Genomic DNA, 16,968 nt, shown 5'->3' with positions numbered 1-16,968 from the left:
TTATGATGTTGCTTTTATCCACCTTATTTTTCAATGTGGAAGCAAGTCATTGCCTGTGAGACTGCGATACTTTCAATTCATGCTATAGGTAAATAATTAGAGTGCAGTAAATGGTATAATTATGTGTGCTACAAACCATTGTGTTTTTGATTCAGGGTGACCAGACGTCTCAGTTTTCTGGGGACATTTCCAGTTTTTGGTGTCTTGTTGAGCTGATTTACGCCAGAAATGTTTTGCAGCACATTCAAAGCACCCCACAAACACACTGCAAAAAGCCCAACCGATAATCATATACTGATTATTTTCACCGATAGAGGGGGCTGTAAGCTACACCAATTACTTGGTCATGCACTGCTGCTTTGGCCATGAAATGCTTTGGGTGCTTTCCTGAAAAACGATTTCAGATGGGCAGATTGACACTGAAGTATCCATAGATATGAATAGGTAGATGCCTTATTAATGGCTGTTTCTATGTGCCGCTATACGTAAGCTAGCTGCCATATTGGAATGGTCTGTGAACACTCAATCGTAGTTATACGCATGTATGAATTTCTATTCATGCAGATATAGAAATATGGGCCTTTGAAAGTATCAGTATTGTATAAAAAATAAAATAAGTGTTATCGCCCACCCATAACAAGGTAACTCGCTGTTTAACTATCTTGGTATGGTGTATCATTTAAGAAACTAACCAGCTCACAACTGTTTACTGTAGTAACATGATTGCACCTGAGTCATTTGAATCACATTGGTTCAACAATATCGGACTGTTGTTAATGACGTCACATGCAGGTGGTGGTGCAATATGCTCAATTCATCGAATCGATCACAAACAATGTCAGAATACTATTAGTTCATTTACACAAATTAAGAAAGTTGCTCTTTTTTTCAATCATGTTATGCAGTAGCAGGTATGCTTGGTTTCTACACAATGCAATTTCACTGAGATGCTGCTATAATGAACATGGCACATGATGACTACTTCCCTATTTTTTTCTTATCTGTCATTTTGCTTTATTTGGTGCTTGATTCATCACAGGTTTCCTTTTATGTCATACTCGGGGGCATAGGTGCCGATCCGAGTACCCACGGAAAAACGCCAGATATGTGCCATTCATTTGAACCAAGCTATAGTTTAATGTGTGTGCATAATATTTCTAATAGAATCTGTCGATATGCTTCAGTTTAATTTCTTGTGATTAAGCTCTGTTTTTGTAACTGAAGTGACAAAAATGTGAAAAAAAGTATGCGTTTCTAGCCCGTCATAATTTAAAGCTTAGTACACATAATATTTTCTTAGAATCTGTCAATATGTTTTATACGATTACCTGTGTCTAGGTTGTGTTAAAAGGTGTACATTTGTCACATCAATCATAAGTGAACACGCATGCAATATTTACAGAAGCTGTCAAGAAGTTTTCTATTAATTTCTTGTGTAGGCCCTATATACTCCTTTGTGCCGATTACCAACAGAGATATCGCTATCATGTAGACACATACTAACTTTTCCTGTTAATTTACATTAACATTTATGCAAATGCTTTTATCCAAAGCAAAATTGCATTCAAGGGATTTGATCACGTCTTGCTTTCTGTGGGAATCAAACCCATGACCTTGATGTTGCTATCACATGCTATATTAATCAAGCTACAAGAAATAATACTGTTTGCATGTGCTATATTAGGGTCTGAACAAGGTACAGGATTGTTTTGCACATCATTTTAAATGTTCCCGAAAGTCCTGCTGTCACAACACACATCTTAATTATACCTCATGGGTGAAAGTATACCCACCATATGAATTAAAAATAGCTAAATAAATTACACTTGAAAACAAAATGCACTTACTATACATTATATTTGCTGAAAGCATATACTCAAAATTATTCTAAATATTAAGCTTAGTTAGGGATCAAGATTTCCGAAAGAAACATACAATTTCCAAGCATAACATAATATTTTATTAGTTGTAATTACAGTTTATTATCAGTGTGTGAAAATGAAAATATTACACAAAATAAAAAAGGTAAATACAGTTCTATTTGTCATGCTCTGTTATTTATTTATTTACTTATCTATCTTATTTATTTACCTATTGTGCTGTTATTGCAGTACCAAGGAAGAAGTATGATTGCAATATTTTGTATTTATACAGCAGTTCCATAATCAAAAGATTATTATTGAATAGCTTAAATTGTAGATACAGCCATTTTCGCTTGTCTTTTTTGTGCAATAAATGACAGTAATTCCAAACAAAGCCACAACAGAATCATTGGAACACAAAACAACACATGATGGTAGCGTTGTTTCATTCCTGAAAGTATTTATAGATAAATTATATGCAAATTTAGTTCCATTAACTTTTAAGTATTTATATAACACACTAATACAATATGCATTTACTTGTCATGCTTATTGTTTCACAGTTTTGTTAGTGTGAAGTGATAATTATATATGACTCCAAATAAAAGCTCTCTGTCACAATAATACAATGGCACAACGTGGGCAGATTTTTATAGAATAATTACAAATCAGTAATGCTAAAACAAGAACACTCTATTTTCAGAATGTTTCATCATATGCCCATTTGTACAATATTTTGTCATAGACGTCAAACGATGCCATGCAGAAGATATGAAAACAGATTTAGATGACATAAAACAAATGAGTCCTTCGGCATCGGATGTTTTACAATAAATGCATCGGATACGCAGATCAAGTTTTGGCTTCCTTGGGCAGATGGTGCTGTGTCTCTCTTTGAGGTTAGTGGAAATCACTTTGAACATTCTCCTAGCAGATGTTAGAGAGTTTATCCATCTGATGTGGCCTTCGTTACATACATCAGCAATGATGACCTTATTAATCAGGAGTTTTTAACAAATGATTCAAAACAGAAGTTAAGAGTTTAGCTCCTTTACCTCCTCAAATATCTCATCGATGACTAATTGTGATGCAAAGATAGATGAATGAAGATAATGTGTCTTCCTGACAGACAGTTGGTTTAATCAGGTGTTTTGTAACACATTTGTTTCGTTGTTTCGGTATATGTTAACTGTTATTTATTTATTTACCTCACACTTTGATGCAATATTCCCATATTTAGCTGCTACTAATTAAATAAATACACTTGCTTAATACATGTTATTATATACTCCACTATATAGCAAACAATAATAGCATTGTAACATTGTATTTGAAACTACAATAAAACTGGTAACGAGTATATATTGTGTTGTTGTTGTTTGTACTATGTCTAATGGCTTCAAATGGATGGTGTTGAAATGCTCTCCTTTGCCCTAAGGCATATTGTCTTCTTTTTCTTGGCTATCTATTGTGATTGTTATTGCCAGCATGTTAATCAATAATTTATGACAGATTACCTTATGCCCTGAAGGTGTTTTGTATTGCAATTTAAGCTGGTTCTTTATATTACAATGAGTCGTTTATTAAGTCTCAAATTTCGTTTTGCCAAGCAGCAGTCAGTAAATAAACAAGAGGAATGGATAAGCAAAATAAACAACAATTCAATCTGAAGAAGTCTTTCTTAAATGGAGATGACGCTATCTTTACTTATGCAAATGTTTCAAAAATACACTAACTAAAAAAGATGTTGCGTCTCCTAGTGGCCTGTTATGATTAGAGCATCTGCTTTTGTCAATGCCAGAGTTACTTTAATTACAGAAGCTACACAGAGATCATTTTTTATTGTTTATTTAGTCTAATTTTAATCTTATTGTGCTACTACATATTAATGTTAAAACCATTATGAACTATGGGAAAGAATAAAAAAAGCAAACATAGACAACCGTTGTTTTTTAAATGTAATTTCTTCTTCGTCTTGTTCTTCTAAACAACAACAACAATAATAATAATAATAATAATAACAATAATAATAATGATAATAATAATAAGAAGAAGAAGATAAAAAAGTCACAATAACATACGTAAATAAAACAAAAAGGCACAAATAAATATCTTTAAAATATATATATATAATAAAACAATTGAAGATTAAAGACACGTGAGAACATGCACAGCAATAGATCATAAATAGATAAACTAAATGCAATTATTAAATAAAACGTAAAATGCCATACAGTATCAGAGAAAAAAATAAAACAAAAATGTCATCAAATCTATCTTCAAACAACATTTATCAAACACTTATTGATTCAAGTGTGTAAATAACAGTAACATGTTATAAAATAACGTTAGTGACTAGGAAAGGAAACCATGTAGCCTACTCACTCAAGAGCGGTGACGTCGGAATTCCACGCAGAGCTCACACACTCTCATCCAGCACACACACACACACACACACACACAGACGCGCTCCTGGTGGGACTGAGTGAGCAAGCGCGGAGTCCGTCTCTCTCACTCTGAAGCTCGCTCGCATAGCGCTCAGTTATCCCGCGCATCACGCACCGTCAAGTTGACTGTCGCCATGCAGGATCACAGACGTGAAGTTGCTTTCGTGTGAATATCTCTCGCGCTGCAGGTGAAAGGGACAGTTTGAGCTCCGAGACTCAGAACTGTGGTGCCTCGGATGCGCTTTAAACTGCTGCATGAATGCTTGCTCATTAGTCCGGGATTGCACTATCACTGCGAGGGACGACGATGCGTTCGGTCCAGCAGCGGTCACAGTGCGCTCGGTGATGGATGACTTCTCTATTCCGCCTTTTGGGATTTAATGAGGGTCAATGGAGAGCTGTGCGCTTCTGTGCGCCTTATGAAATCTTCTTTGGGGCTGTGCATGCCTGTTTTGAGATTTGCACATTAATGTTGGGGCTTTCGGCATTATTGCTGTAAAAATGCTGAACAACATTCTCTTGCTGAGCGTTTTAACAGTCACCAGTTTCCCTTCAAAGACAGACAGCCGCAAAACTTCCAAAGACATTTGCAAGAACCGGTGCTCGTGCGAGGAAAAGGAGAACGCATTGAATATCAATTGTGAAAACAAGGGTTTTACTACGGTCAGTCATTTTCAGCCTCCACAAAACAAAGTCAGCCAACTGTTTCTGAATGGAAACTTTATCACCAAGTTAAGCCCGAACGAATTCCTCAATTATGGTAATGTAACATCTCTTCATTTGGGTAATAATGGCTTGCAGGAGATCAAAACAGGGGCATTCAATGGGTTAAAAAACTTAAAGCGTCTTCATCTCAATAATAATAACTTGGAGATCATCAGAGAGGACACTTTTTCTGGTTTGGAGAGTTTGGAGTATTTGCAAGCTGATTATAATTACATTAGTGCCATAGAGGCTGGGGCTTTCAACAAACTGAATAAACTCAAAGTCCTGATACTCAACGACAACCTTTTGCTCTCTCTACCTAACAACATATTCCGTTTTGTCATGTTGACACATTTGGATTTAAGGGGAAACCGACTAAAGATGTTGCCGTTTGCTGGTGTTCTAGAGCATATAGGTGGAATAATGGAGATTCAGCTGGAAGAGAACCCGTGGAATTGCACTTGTGATCTGATACCCCTGAAAGCTTGGCTGGATACAATTTCAGTCTTCGTGGGGGATATTGTTTGTGAGACGCCATTCAGACTGCACGGTAAAGACGTCACGCAGCTAATCAAGCAGGACCTTTGCCCCAGGCGCAATCCTGGAGACGCGAGTCATCGTGCAATGCAACCACCATCCGACTCACAGTACCAGGCTCTGTCTCCAACCCTGCGGCCTCGAGTCACCCCGACAAGAGCCCCCAAGGCCTCCCGCCCCCCCAAAATGAGATACCGCCCCACTCCTCGTGTCACATCCAGTAGAGATAAACACGTATTTGGGCCTATCATGGTGTACCAGACACGCTCGCCGGTTCCAATGACCTGCCCGAGCATTTGCGTGTGCACGTCGCAAAATCCTGACAGTGGATTAAACATCAATTGTCAGGAGAGGAAACTTCAGAACATCTCTGAACTTCAACCCAAACCATCGTATCCAAAGAAACTGCATTTAACCGGTAACTATTTGCAGACCATATACAGAACAGATCTGACAGAGTACAGTTCTCTTGAGCTCCTGCACTTAGGAAATAACAGAATAGCAACCATTCAGGATGGAGCCTTTGAGAATCTCACAAGTTTAAGGAGGCTCTATCTGAATGGCAACTACATTGAAAGCCTGTCCCAGTCTTTATTCACTGGGCTGCAGAGCTTGCAATATCTCTACCTGGAATATAACATCATTAAAGAGATTCTACCCCACACCTTCAACTCGCTGCACAATCTGCAGCTATTGTTCCTTAATAATAACCTGCTGAGATCCCTTCCCGACAACGTGTTTGGAGGTACTATGCTGACAAGGCTTAATCTCAGAAATAATCATTTTTCCCATCTACCAGTGCGCGGGGTGCTAGACCAGCTCTCTGCCTTCATTCAGATTGACCTCCAGGAGAATCCGTGGGACTGCACCTGCGATATTGTGGAGCTTAAGAACTGGATGGAGCTGTCCAGCACCAGCGTAGTGGTGAATGAGATCACATGTGACTCACCATCCAAGCATGCAGGTCGGCTTTTACGTTCTCTCCGAAATGATGCCATCTGCCCTGAGACTGATGAGGTTCCTGTGACTAAAGCCCCGACTGTCGTGAGCTCGAGCACCGAGGCGACCCCTTCTTCTGCCGTAACCCCTACAGACAGAATGCCCGAAATGCCTCCAGAGGTGCCCTTGTCCGTTCTCATCCTTGGCCTGCTCGTTGTGTTCATTCTGTCCGTGTGCTTCGGGGCAGGATTGTTCGTGTTCATCCTCAAACGTCGCAAAGGAGTGGAGAATGTTCCCTCAGGCACCAATAACCATTTGGACTTGAACTCCTTCCAAGTACAATATGGCTCGTACAATGCAGATGCCAATGCGGTTAAAAGCGACAACCATGTGTATAACTACATCCCTCCACCTGTGGGTCAGATGTGTCAGAATCCCATCTACATGCAGAAGGAGAATGAGCAGGTGGCCTACTATCGGAACCTGAAGGAACTGAGCTTCAGCACTCTTGATCCCAAGAAGGAGGAGCTTGATCGAAGCCCAGCTTTCACCATAAGCACAGTGGAGTTTATTGACAAGCAGCCGTGTGCCAACCGTGAATCGGAACTGCTTTACCAGAACATTGTGGAGCGAGCAAAAGATCTGCCCCAATCTGGACCACTCAGCTATAACTTTTGCACTTTACCCAAAAAATCCTTCATCCCCCCCTACGAAACCATCCGGCGACACAACCAGGATCGATTAAACAAAACCGTTCTCTATGGGACCCCCAGAAAATATGCTGCACAGTCCAAAAACGAGCATACTTTGCTATCCAACAAGCTTAAAACCGAGCCGGACTACCTCGAAGTTCTGGAGAAACAAACTGTGATGAGTCAGTTGTAAGACTGAGTCCTTGTAAACCTGTATCATCTGTGTATTCAACCACAAGAGAAAATAATAACACCACCACAGACCTAAGCCTTCCATCTTCTTTTAGAGGCTGCATACATACCTGCAATTTAAAGATGATATATTATTTTCTCTAAGGTTTAAATTATTTATTCTACTTGAAACGTAAAGACTGTAGCAGTTGTCGCAAGAATATGTATAGCTTACAGCTCCATGCTTTTTTTGTAATATGAAATATATTTTCTCTCAGACGACAGGGTTGTTGAAATGACATTCCTGTAGAACATGTTGGATGGTGAGTGCAACACAAATTCCTGGTTCCAGAAGTGCCTTTGCACTTAAATAATTTTATCTCTGCTTTCTGCTAATCAAATTTTTATAAGTGCTGTATTTTAAGACTCTTTATGTAAAATATAATTATTTGTCCATTGCATTAAACGGAAAAAGTGAAAGGGTACTCTGATGTTGAGGAGAATATTATCGTTCATTTATATTTGTGGAAATCAGGTACTTTCAATGATTTCAGCTTTTAGCAAGTAAATTAGTAAAAATGCTGTTCCCATGCATTCAGTGATGGATGTGGTTTGAGAAGTATTCTGCAGTACTGCTGATTTATTTAATGGCAACAGCAGTGTGTGTGTGTGTGTGTATGTGTGTGTGTGTGTGTGTGTGTGTATGTGGGCTCAGTGTATGGTAGTTGATTGTATTTGCATAGTTTCTGTGCCATGAAGCATTGTCAGTGAAGAATGAATGGTGCAGAAAATTATATGATAAGTTTTGCTGGCCTGAATTTTCTTTACGTATCATGGCACACAGACTTGCTTGCTGTAGTATCCAATCTGTGACTCCTAAGACGGTCGATCATTAATTTCTATATTAAAATCTGATTATATTTTACTGTACTGTGGACATGACAGTTGCTGTCCAAGGTGCTAAAATTAATTTGCATTAGCCAGTAGAGATACTGTTGTCTTAGTGCTGAATGTCTAAATATGTCTTATTGTAGACTAGTTAAATGCTTGAAAAATGGTGCAGCAGTTTACTGTGCCATAAATCAGATTAGCTTTCTTATTTCCGATCAGCATAGAAATACAATTTATTAATTTCTTGTTGATTTATTTTTAATTAGTTTGTTTGCTTGTTTACATAAATGTAAGTAAGGCTCTATATCACTGCTGTATTCAAAAACTCTGGGGTACCTTATGCATACATACTATTTATTATTATTATATTTTTTAATAGTAGTAATAATTCATTACCTTTTAAAAACGTTTGCAACCTATCTTAGCAGTTTGAGTTCAAAGTGGCGCAAATGTTTTCCCCCATGGAAAAAAAAAGAAAAAAAAAGGAGTGCAATAGCTACAGTGCTCGATGTGAGAGAATGTTTTTCATTCAGTTTCAAATGAAGCGATTTCCTTTGCATGGTACAATGAGCCTCTGTGTAGCTGTTTCCTGGTGTGGCTGAGAATGGGCAGACCTCACATGCCTTGCACATCAATGAGGGGCCTGACCAGCAGAACACTTGCTGCTCTAGATGGAGACGACAAGCTTTGATTTGAAATTGTGAGCTCTAATCGGTTTAAGCAGAATGAGAGGGAGCAAGGCTGTTTCATTGATGCTGAAGTATTGAGATAATTACATATAGAGCTGGTTCCAGTATACTTTATGTGCTTTTTTAAATTGGGTGCATGCAGTTTTGCCTATGCATTTCCATTGCATGCAATTCATGAGTCTGGAGAGTGTGCAGTCATTCTTTTGCATGCAATTTGAGCTGAAAGGATAAATTACAGATAAATATAGAGCATTATGATAACTTCCTTGCTGCCATGTGGAGGCTGGAATAAAGGACTAGTGGCTGAATGAAGAGAAAGTTCTGAAACCCAAGAGCACCGGCAGTGCTGCAGTACTTTGATGCCATTGCCAGTGAATTATGTCAAGCCGTTTGAAGGTAGCTTGCTCCAGATTCAAATCGATGGGAATGATGCTAGGTTGCTTGCTGCTGGGGGCTTGTCCTCAAGCCGTTCTTACTCACTTCAGCTATGCTCTCAGGCAGTTTCCAAATTCTGCTACACGAGTCTCCTCTTCCCTCATCGCACATTCAGTTTATGGATAGCTGATTTCAGAAATGATTAATTTATTTCTGGTTCTGAACTGTAATGATATATTCATGATGGGTAGAGCTTTGATTCACAGAGTCAGTATCCAGATCTCTTGAGTAACTGTCGGTCAGCAGGCACATTCATTTTCTTGAAAGGCTGTGACGTCTGAACTGGAATATTACAGCAAATTGCCAGAAGATATGCTTTTTGATTGACTTGCTCTCATTATTGGATTCATTACATACTACTGAAGGGCAACACATTTCATTCGGCAAAAACACACATTCCTTACATGTTCAGTATATTAAATAGTATGGTTAAATATTATTTACCTTTAAACAATGTATTAGTTTAATATCTTGGTTAATCAAGCATGTTTAATATGTCTAAAAGACTCATGTACCTGAGAGGCCATACACTTGTATTCTCATTGTAATGCAGCATTAAATCACTAGATAGTAAGAGATAGCAGTAGCTCTTTACAGCGTCTCTGTTCTTATGAAAGGTAAATGAAGCATGCTAAAGATACAGTGAGAACGTAGATGGACCCATCAGTGTTTCGGCTTGTGGATCCATAATTAAAAACTTGTGCTATAGTACATTCGATGTGAGAATAGCCATCAAGGGGCCACTTAAGCCCACTTGTAGACGTCTTGAGAGCTGCAATCAAACAAAGTGATAGAAGAGTGTGCAGCGATATTAGAGAGAAAGGGAGACCGTAATTTTTTTGAGTAAATAGCTAGAATTATGACGCTTATTCAGCACATGCTCAGTGTAGTCTGAGAAAAATGAGTGCAGTCGTTTCACCCCATTGCAGATTTTTATATAATTTAAATATGAATTCATATTTCATGTTTGGATTCATTTAAATTTATATTTTATTCTCTAAGTTGTTGGTTTAACATTTACATTTAAAATGTACGTGTTAACACTGGTTTTGGTAGCTAATATACAAACACTTTAAAATGCTTCCATTAGTAACATTAGTTAATGCATTAACTTACATTAACTAACAGTGAGCAATACATATGTTACAATATTTATTCATCTTTGTTAACGTTAGTTAACAAAAATGGAGCTGCAAATTGTTAGTTCATGGTTGCTCAGGTCCATTAAATAATACTTACAAATACGACTATTGTGTTCATAAATGTTAATTAAATTAACATTAAGATTAATTAATGGTTTAGTATTTAGAATTTTTCGTTTGTTATTTCATGTTACACTAATCTTAATAAATTAAAATTGTATTGTGAAGTGCTGCCAAATGTTATAATGACTGTGAGGTAATGGGCAATTATATCTCTAGTTATGAAAAGAAGAAAAAAAATGTATGACTGGATTAAATTTAATACACATAATTTGAGTATCTATCTATCTATCTATCTATCTATCTATCTATCTATCTATCTATCTATCTATCTATCTATCTATCTATCTATCTATCTATCAATAGGATATGTACTGAAAAATATACTAAGACTAGTTTCTAATTATCAGCTTCTCAATGAAGCAGCCTTGCTCCCCCTCATTCTGCATAAACCAATTAAAGTACAGATACCTTACAGTGAAAATTACTCCACTACACGTTACAAGTCACCAATTCCAAAACAACTTGTCTTAGAGTATCTGATTTTAACAGTACTTAAGTATTTTACTTATACTAAATATAGGCTAAAAAATGCACTAGCCAAATAGACATGCCAGTGATAAACTGTAATGTTGTGGAGAAGCTGGGGAAAAAGGCAGAGGCAAGCATATATGTGCAGATATTTAATGGAAAAACTAGAACAAAAAATAAGCCAAAAACCAAAGGGAACAAAGAAGAGAATGACTGGCAAAGAGACAACCATTACGTTTGACACAGGGGGCTAACAAGCTTAAAGGGTTAAGTGTATTAATGATACATTTTCTTTTGGTGAATATACATTTTTCATTTGCTTTTAGATTCCCCTACTGATCTCTTACAGAATTTTACAGATTTTCTCACATTCAAAGAAAAACATTCAAAGAAAAAAACGGGAAAAAAAACAAAACATTAGCAATTTGATTTTTGTTAATGCAAGGCCTTTTGCAAGCTTAAGGTTGCTATTCAAATTAGATGCATGAAAACAACACTTAGAACAAAATATTTATATTTTAAAATGCTCTAGTGCGCATCTCATGGGAAACCAGAAAATGTCTGTCAGACGCTGACAAGGCAAACAGAAATATCCAAAGGCTGGAAATGATATTAACACCAAGCCCAGCACCTGTAGAACAAACAAGCTTTCAGTGTAATGTAAATCCCGTGTACTCGCTTGTGTGTGAACAGCAGGAATGTGTGTATGATTGTCTTGAGTCAGATTTAGGGGTGAGATCTTTGTGTGTAGTCTTTCTTCTGCAGTGTCTTTTTGATGAATAATGTATTTGTTTCATGGCCGCGTAATCATTTAAGCATTAATGATGAGCCATGTTGGAAGCTGACAGGATGTTTCGCACAACTGTCACAGAACAAACTGCCTCATAGCTGCTGACGACTGCCAGGGCGTTTCTCTGGAAACAAGTGCAGTGTCCCCATATATCTGCAAGTGTTCACAGCGCCATCTGTAAAAAAACACAGCAATAATTCTCTTAAATGGATGAAATGGATATAAATTTTCACGTCCATGCAGAACCGTTATAAAACACACTGAATCATTGTAACTGTGTATTTAACCTTGTTTCTTCTTGGTAATGAAACAACTGTGCTACTGAACAAATTTGTGTTATAGAATCCGTGATGTATAGACGCAGGAGTAGATAAACCTACACAAGCATGTCTTTTCACTTTTCAATGTTATCTCCCATAAGATCTGACCTTGAGTCTACAAGCTTTGAAGCACAGAGCAAATATACTTTTTTTCAGGAGAAAGAAAACAATGAGGGGAGAAAGTGAGTGATGAATGGGACAACGTGAAATTGAAGCGGTTGACTTGCAGTTACACTAAAAGTCAAGTTCACAGAGAGTGCAGGCAGTGATGGAGATGAGAAAATTATGTGAATGCACCTCATACATAAGAACTGACCTCAACGTCTAAGGATAAAGATGGTCAATGTGATGACTTTTGCCTTTAACTGCACTACACAGCGTTACTGAAGTGCTCCACTTAAATTATAACCATAAACTTTGATCACGGCAATCATTATTTTCTACTTATGATTTGAGGAACCATCATGGACCCAAATAAAAGCAATGAATTTGCTGGCTTGCATAAAAGGGCATAGCAAGCGCTGTCTAGAATGGAATCGGGCCTTTTCTTGGGGTTATGATCTAAACATATGATCTGAAGCACAATGATGCATTCATTCCTGCCGTCTGCATTTTTATTATTATTTTGTCTGGGAGGAGTTGGAAACCAATGTGAAGAAAGAGCACAGCATGGAAAAGACCTTGTTTTAGCTCTATGGAATGCAATAATGAATAAAGAAGCCAAGATATGAGAGAAACTCCATTTTTGAGAGATGAACTAGGTCTCTTTCACGCATAACTGGCTTAATGGTGTATTAAAGCGGTTGGCTTTCAACTCAACGCTAAACACATGTTCATTGATTTCCTCAGGGGTAATGGTCAGAGCTATTTGCTGCCATAAGCGTTTTGACATAGAATGATCCACCTGCTCTGTGAAAATCATTACAGCAAGAAAGTCTAAAACAACAGGTGATGATTTTACAAAGATCAAAGCCATTGCATTGCATCTGCTATATCACCTCTGTTGTAACTCGCAAACCCGACATCCCTCAGCTCTGCCAAAGCATGATTGTACACGCTTTATACGTTTTGGGTTTAGCTCTCTAATGCTGTCAGAGGAAAATCTTAGTGCTCCATGTCAGCTAAATGTTGACACAGATCTATGCTGAATAAAAGAAAAGCGATGCTGACGTTGTTTAAAAAGAAAGTTTTGAAATGCATGGAAAATGCAGTTGCCTGCAGGAAGCTTGCTAAAAATCCCAATTTCTGGCAGTAAATAAGTCATTTGAAGTACAGCTGCTTTTTAAAAAAGATGCAAGTGCATTTCACCGCCCAAATTGAAACAGCTGGGGCTCTTGCAAAGGATTTTGATTCTATATACCTTGACTGAGGGAAAATGTGGCCATATTTTTTTAAGCTGTGGTTTGCTGAATGTAGCTAATGTTGATGGGTTGATCGTTGCCCACGGTGGAAAATGCATTAAGTCTTTGTCAATTAGATGTTTGAGGTATTGTTTTGTAATGTTAGCTTTTCATGGCCTTGAAGTATAATTCATATTTGAATGTTGAGGGCTGAAAAGTTTCTTGTATTCTATAGAGTACAAACACTTTGCAGAAGGTTTACGGTTATGGAAAAGCTTGGAATATCGGATAATTAAAAAATTGGTATATTCAGGCCTTTAAAATATGATTGAAAAGTCAGGATATGTCTGTAATGAAAAAAAATGTTTTGTTTTAGTATTCTTAGCTCTAAAATATGTAACGGGTTAAAAATTAATCTGTGTAATCTTAATATTTAAATAAAATATTTCTAAACATTCCTTATTTTGTAAACAAGAATACGTGGAAATCATGGAAAACTAATTGTTATGGGTTAAATCAGGTCGAAGTAGTTCTTTAAGATAACAATTTTTACAGTGTATATTAATGTTAACTTAATATTTTTGTGGAAACTGTAATACACTTCCAATTTAAACATTTGGGATAAGTACGATGGAAAAAATAAAAATAATACTTTTATTCAGCTATGATGCATTCAATTGATCAAAAATTACAGTAAAGACATTTATTATGTTACAAATTACTTCTTTTTAAAAGAAACACTGTTCTTTTGAACTTTCTAAAGTTTCTAGGATCCTGAAATAAATAAATAAATAATAAATCAGTTTTAAAAAAAAAAAACATTAATAATGGAGGACCAATAATAACTGATAATAATTTAACACCAAATAAGTGAGCATAAGAGAGGTCAATTTTGACTTCATATTGACTTTCATGGCAAATTGAGATGTTTGTTTAAAAAAAAAACAAAAAAAAAAACATTTAGACTATATTTCTGGCCAGTCCTGATATGCACAGTCACACACTATCCATCACTTCAGGGGATGTTTATTTTAGGTCGTCTGCTCAAGTCTCCAGTAATTCGCCTTGGTCTGCCTCGGCCTGCATGTAGGCCAACATAGAAAGCATAGTGACATCAGTCCATCCATGTTAATCATCCTCTCTCCTCTGGAGGACCCAGCAGTCACAGATGATAGTTCAGATTTCATGATCGATATGGGCTGTTTCCGTGTCAGAGCGCTAGTCAGTGGAGTGCAGCTGACCACTGTGCCCTGGAGGACACATTCGAACCGGCAGCCCTCCGCACTTGCTCATCTGTCCTTATGAAAGCGCGCAAGATAGGAGCAAGACTGTCTTTTGTTCTTTCATATATCTCGCTCGCGTTCTCTAGCCATCACGGCCACAGTCATTTGTCTATTTAGGGCCAGTCAAATAAAGACTAGACTGTCATTTTCCCTAAATGGTAAATCATGAGCTAATGTGTTTTCAATGCGAGACTGTTTTACTGCAGCCAGCCAAGCCAGTGAACGGTTGAGGGATGACATCAATTCCCATTCTGAAGTGATGTGATGGTTGGTGTGGGCTCCGGATATATTTGGCATTGGCAGTCATTTGTCTTGTAGCACATGCTCATTTCATACTTTGATGCACATATAGGACATCTGTACATGTGTAGAAAATTTAATAAATGAATTCTGATCACATTGCCTTGAGGAGTAACTAGCACCAATCCTAACTAAACTATATTTTTCAGTAGCACGAAAGTATAGAATAGTAACTTTTCTTCTAACAAGCCTGTCTTTATATATTTTTCAATATAACTGGAAGAAATGCTGCTACATGTTGCTATTTTTGGTAAGTGACATTGTTGTAATTTTGCCTGTCACAGCAGCACAAAAACTTGAATGTGGCACTTCAAGATTGAAAATAATTTATTATGGTATTTACACACGGGTCGGGGCATAATTACATTAATTAATTCATTCACTTACTTACTTACTTACATACATACCTACCTACTTACCTACCTACATACTGAAAATTAATCACATAAGATTAACATTAATTTGATAGCCATAATGGCAAAATTATTTTGCATGTGCAGTTTTACACCCAAGGAGATTTCAAAATCAAATGGCTCTTCTAAAATGTTCACTGTCTTATGCCTTATGTGATTATGAAGTTGCTAAATTAAACATTGACAAAGATTTTTAGTTTTATCTGAAGTGGAATTTCTACTTAAAAATGTATATTGACCTACATTAAGTTATTTTGTCTTATGTCTGAAGAAAGTCTGATTAAGATTGATTAAGTATGGTATACTAAAAAAAAAAACAGATTGTCTGGTTTACTCAATCATGTTATTTGTGATCTACACAACAAAATTGTGTTTATCTTATAAACTTGAGTTATTTGCATTCAATTGATGTAATTTTCTATGTGCAATCTGCTAGATTCAATTTTAGGGAGAATGTGAAACAAACAAGTACTCAAAAATTATTTTTGATGTTGACATAAATATGACTGTAGTTCCCAGCATGCTTTGCATGTGACTTAATGGTGGAATGTGTGTGTGTGTGTGTGTGTGATTGAACAAGATGAGAAATGGACAAGTACTCAAATATTATTGTATACATGTTTGCTGCTTTACTTAAGGAGCAGACTTAGCATTTGTTATGCTAATATGTGCTTTTATTTAACAGTTAGTTGGCTAGCCAGAGCTGTCATATATAATCATGTTGAGACTATTACATTTGGTCAGTTCTTCACATCTATCTGTCTGGATTATAGTGTAATTGTTTCATTAACTATTTTACATTTTGTAGCTTGTATCTTGACAAGTTACTGTATAGTTTCAAACTACCTTCTCCGTCACTGCTCGGCAGTGTGACACACGGGTGAAGTGAACTTGGTCCAGGCATCCATACATCTGCATGAATACTACACAGCCGGAGCTGTGAAAGTGCACATCGTGAATTGAGGCCATTTGTCAGGTAAAGAGAATAATCCATCCAACTGCTGCCTTTGAATCAAGACAGGGAGAAGGATTAGATGTATCCCTGTCTACTGCAAAAATCTACTTTTTTTTCATGCTCCCTTACAGCCACCTTGAACACATAGCTGCATAACAAATGGCCAAGCTAGTGGGTGAAATGGAAGATATTTTTTAAAACATTTTTTATGAGTATTTACTGAAGGGCAAAGCAGAGAACAATGTGAAAAGTTCAAGGTAATCTTGCAAGTTCAAGTGTGGACTTATGACATATGGGATGTGATTGTAATAATAAATAGCCTTGCATGTCTTCTATCAGCTTTTACCTCGGTGGAAATTATATATGTAATATTTACCTTGTACTGTATGTGTATATATATATATATATATATATATATATATATATATATATATATATATATATATCTTTCGTATGTTACACACCT

At 36.9% G+C, this 16,968-nt stretch overlaps 1 protein-coding gene across 1 annotated transcript; it reads left to right on the top strand.

Annotated features, from left to right (window-relative positions):
• The first annotated feature begins 4,337 nt into the window (after positions 1-4,337).
• On the top strand, positions 4,338-7,701 carry LOC107560398 (SLIT and NTRK-like protein 2). The gene has a single exon (XM_016244565.1). The coding sequence runs from the start codon at positions 4,811-4,813 to the stop codon at positions 7,373-7,375; it is 2,565 nt and encodes an 854-aa protein (XP_016100051.1). The 5' UTR covers positions 4,338-4,810; the 3' UTR covers positions 7,376-7,701.
• The last annotated feature ends 9,267 nt before the right edge of the window (positions 7,702-16,968 follow it).

Source organism: Sinocyclocheilus grahami, unplaced genomic scaffold (assembly GCF_001515645.1).
Source record: "Sinocyclocheilus grahami isolate Dianchi unplaced genomic scaffold, SAMN03320097.WGS_v1.1 scaffold724.1, whole genome shotgun sequence".
In the NCBI taxonomy this organism is placed as follows: domain Eukaryota; kingdom Metazoa; phylum Chordata; class Actinopteri; order Cypriniformes; family Cyprinidae; genus Sinocyclocheilus; species Sinocyclocheilus grahami.
The sequence above is the reverse complement of the archived record's forward strand: the minus strand, read 5'-3'. Positions and strand labels throughout refer to the sequence as shown.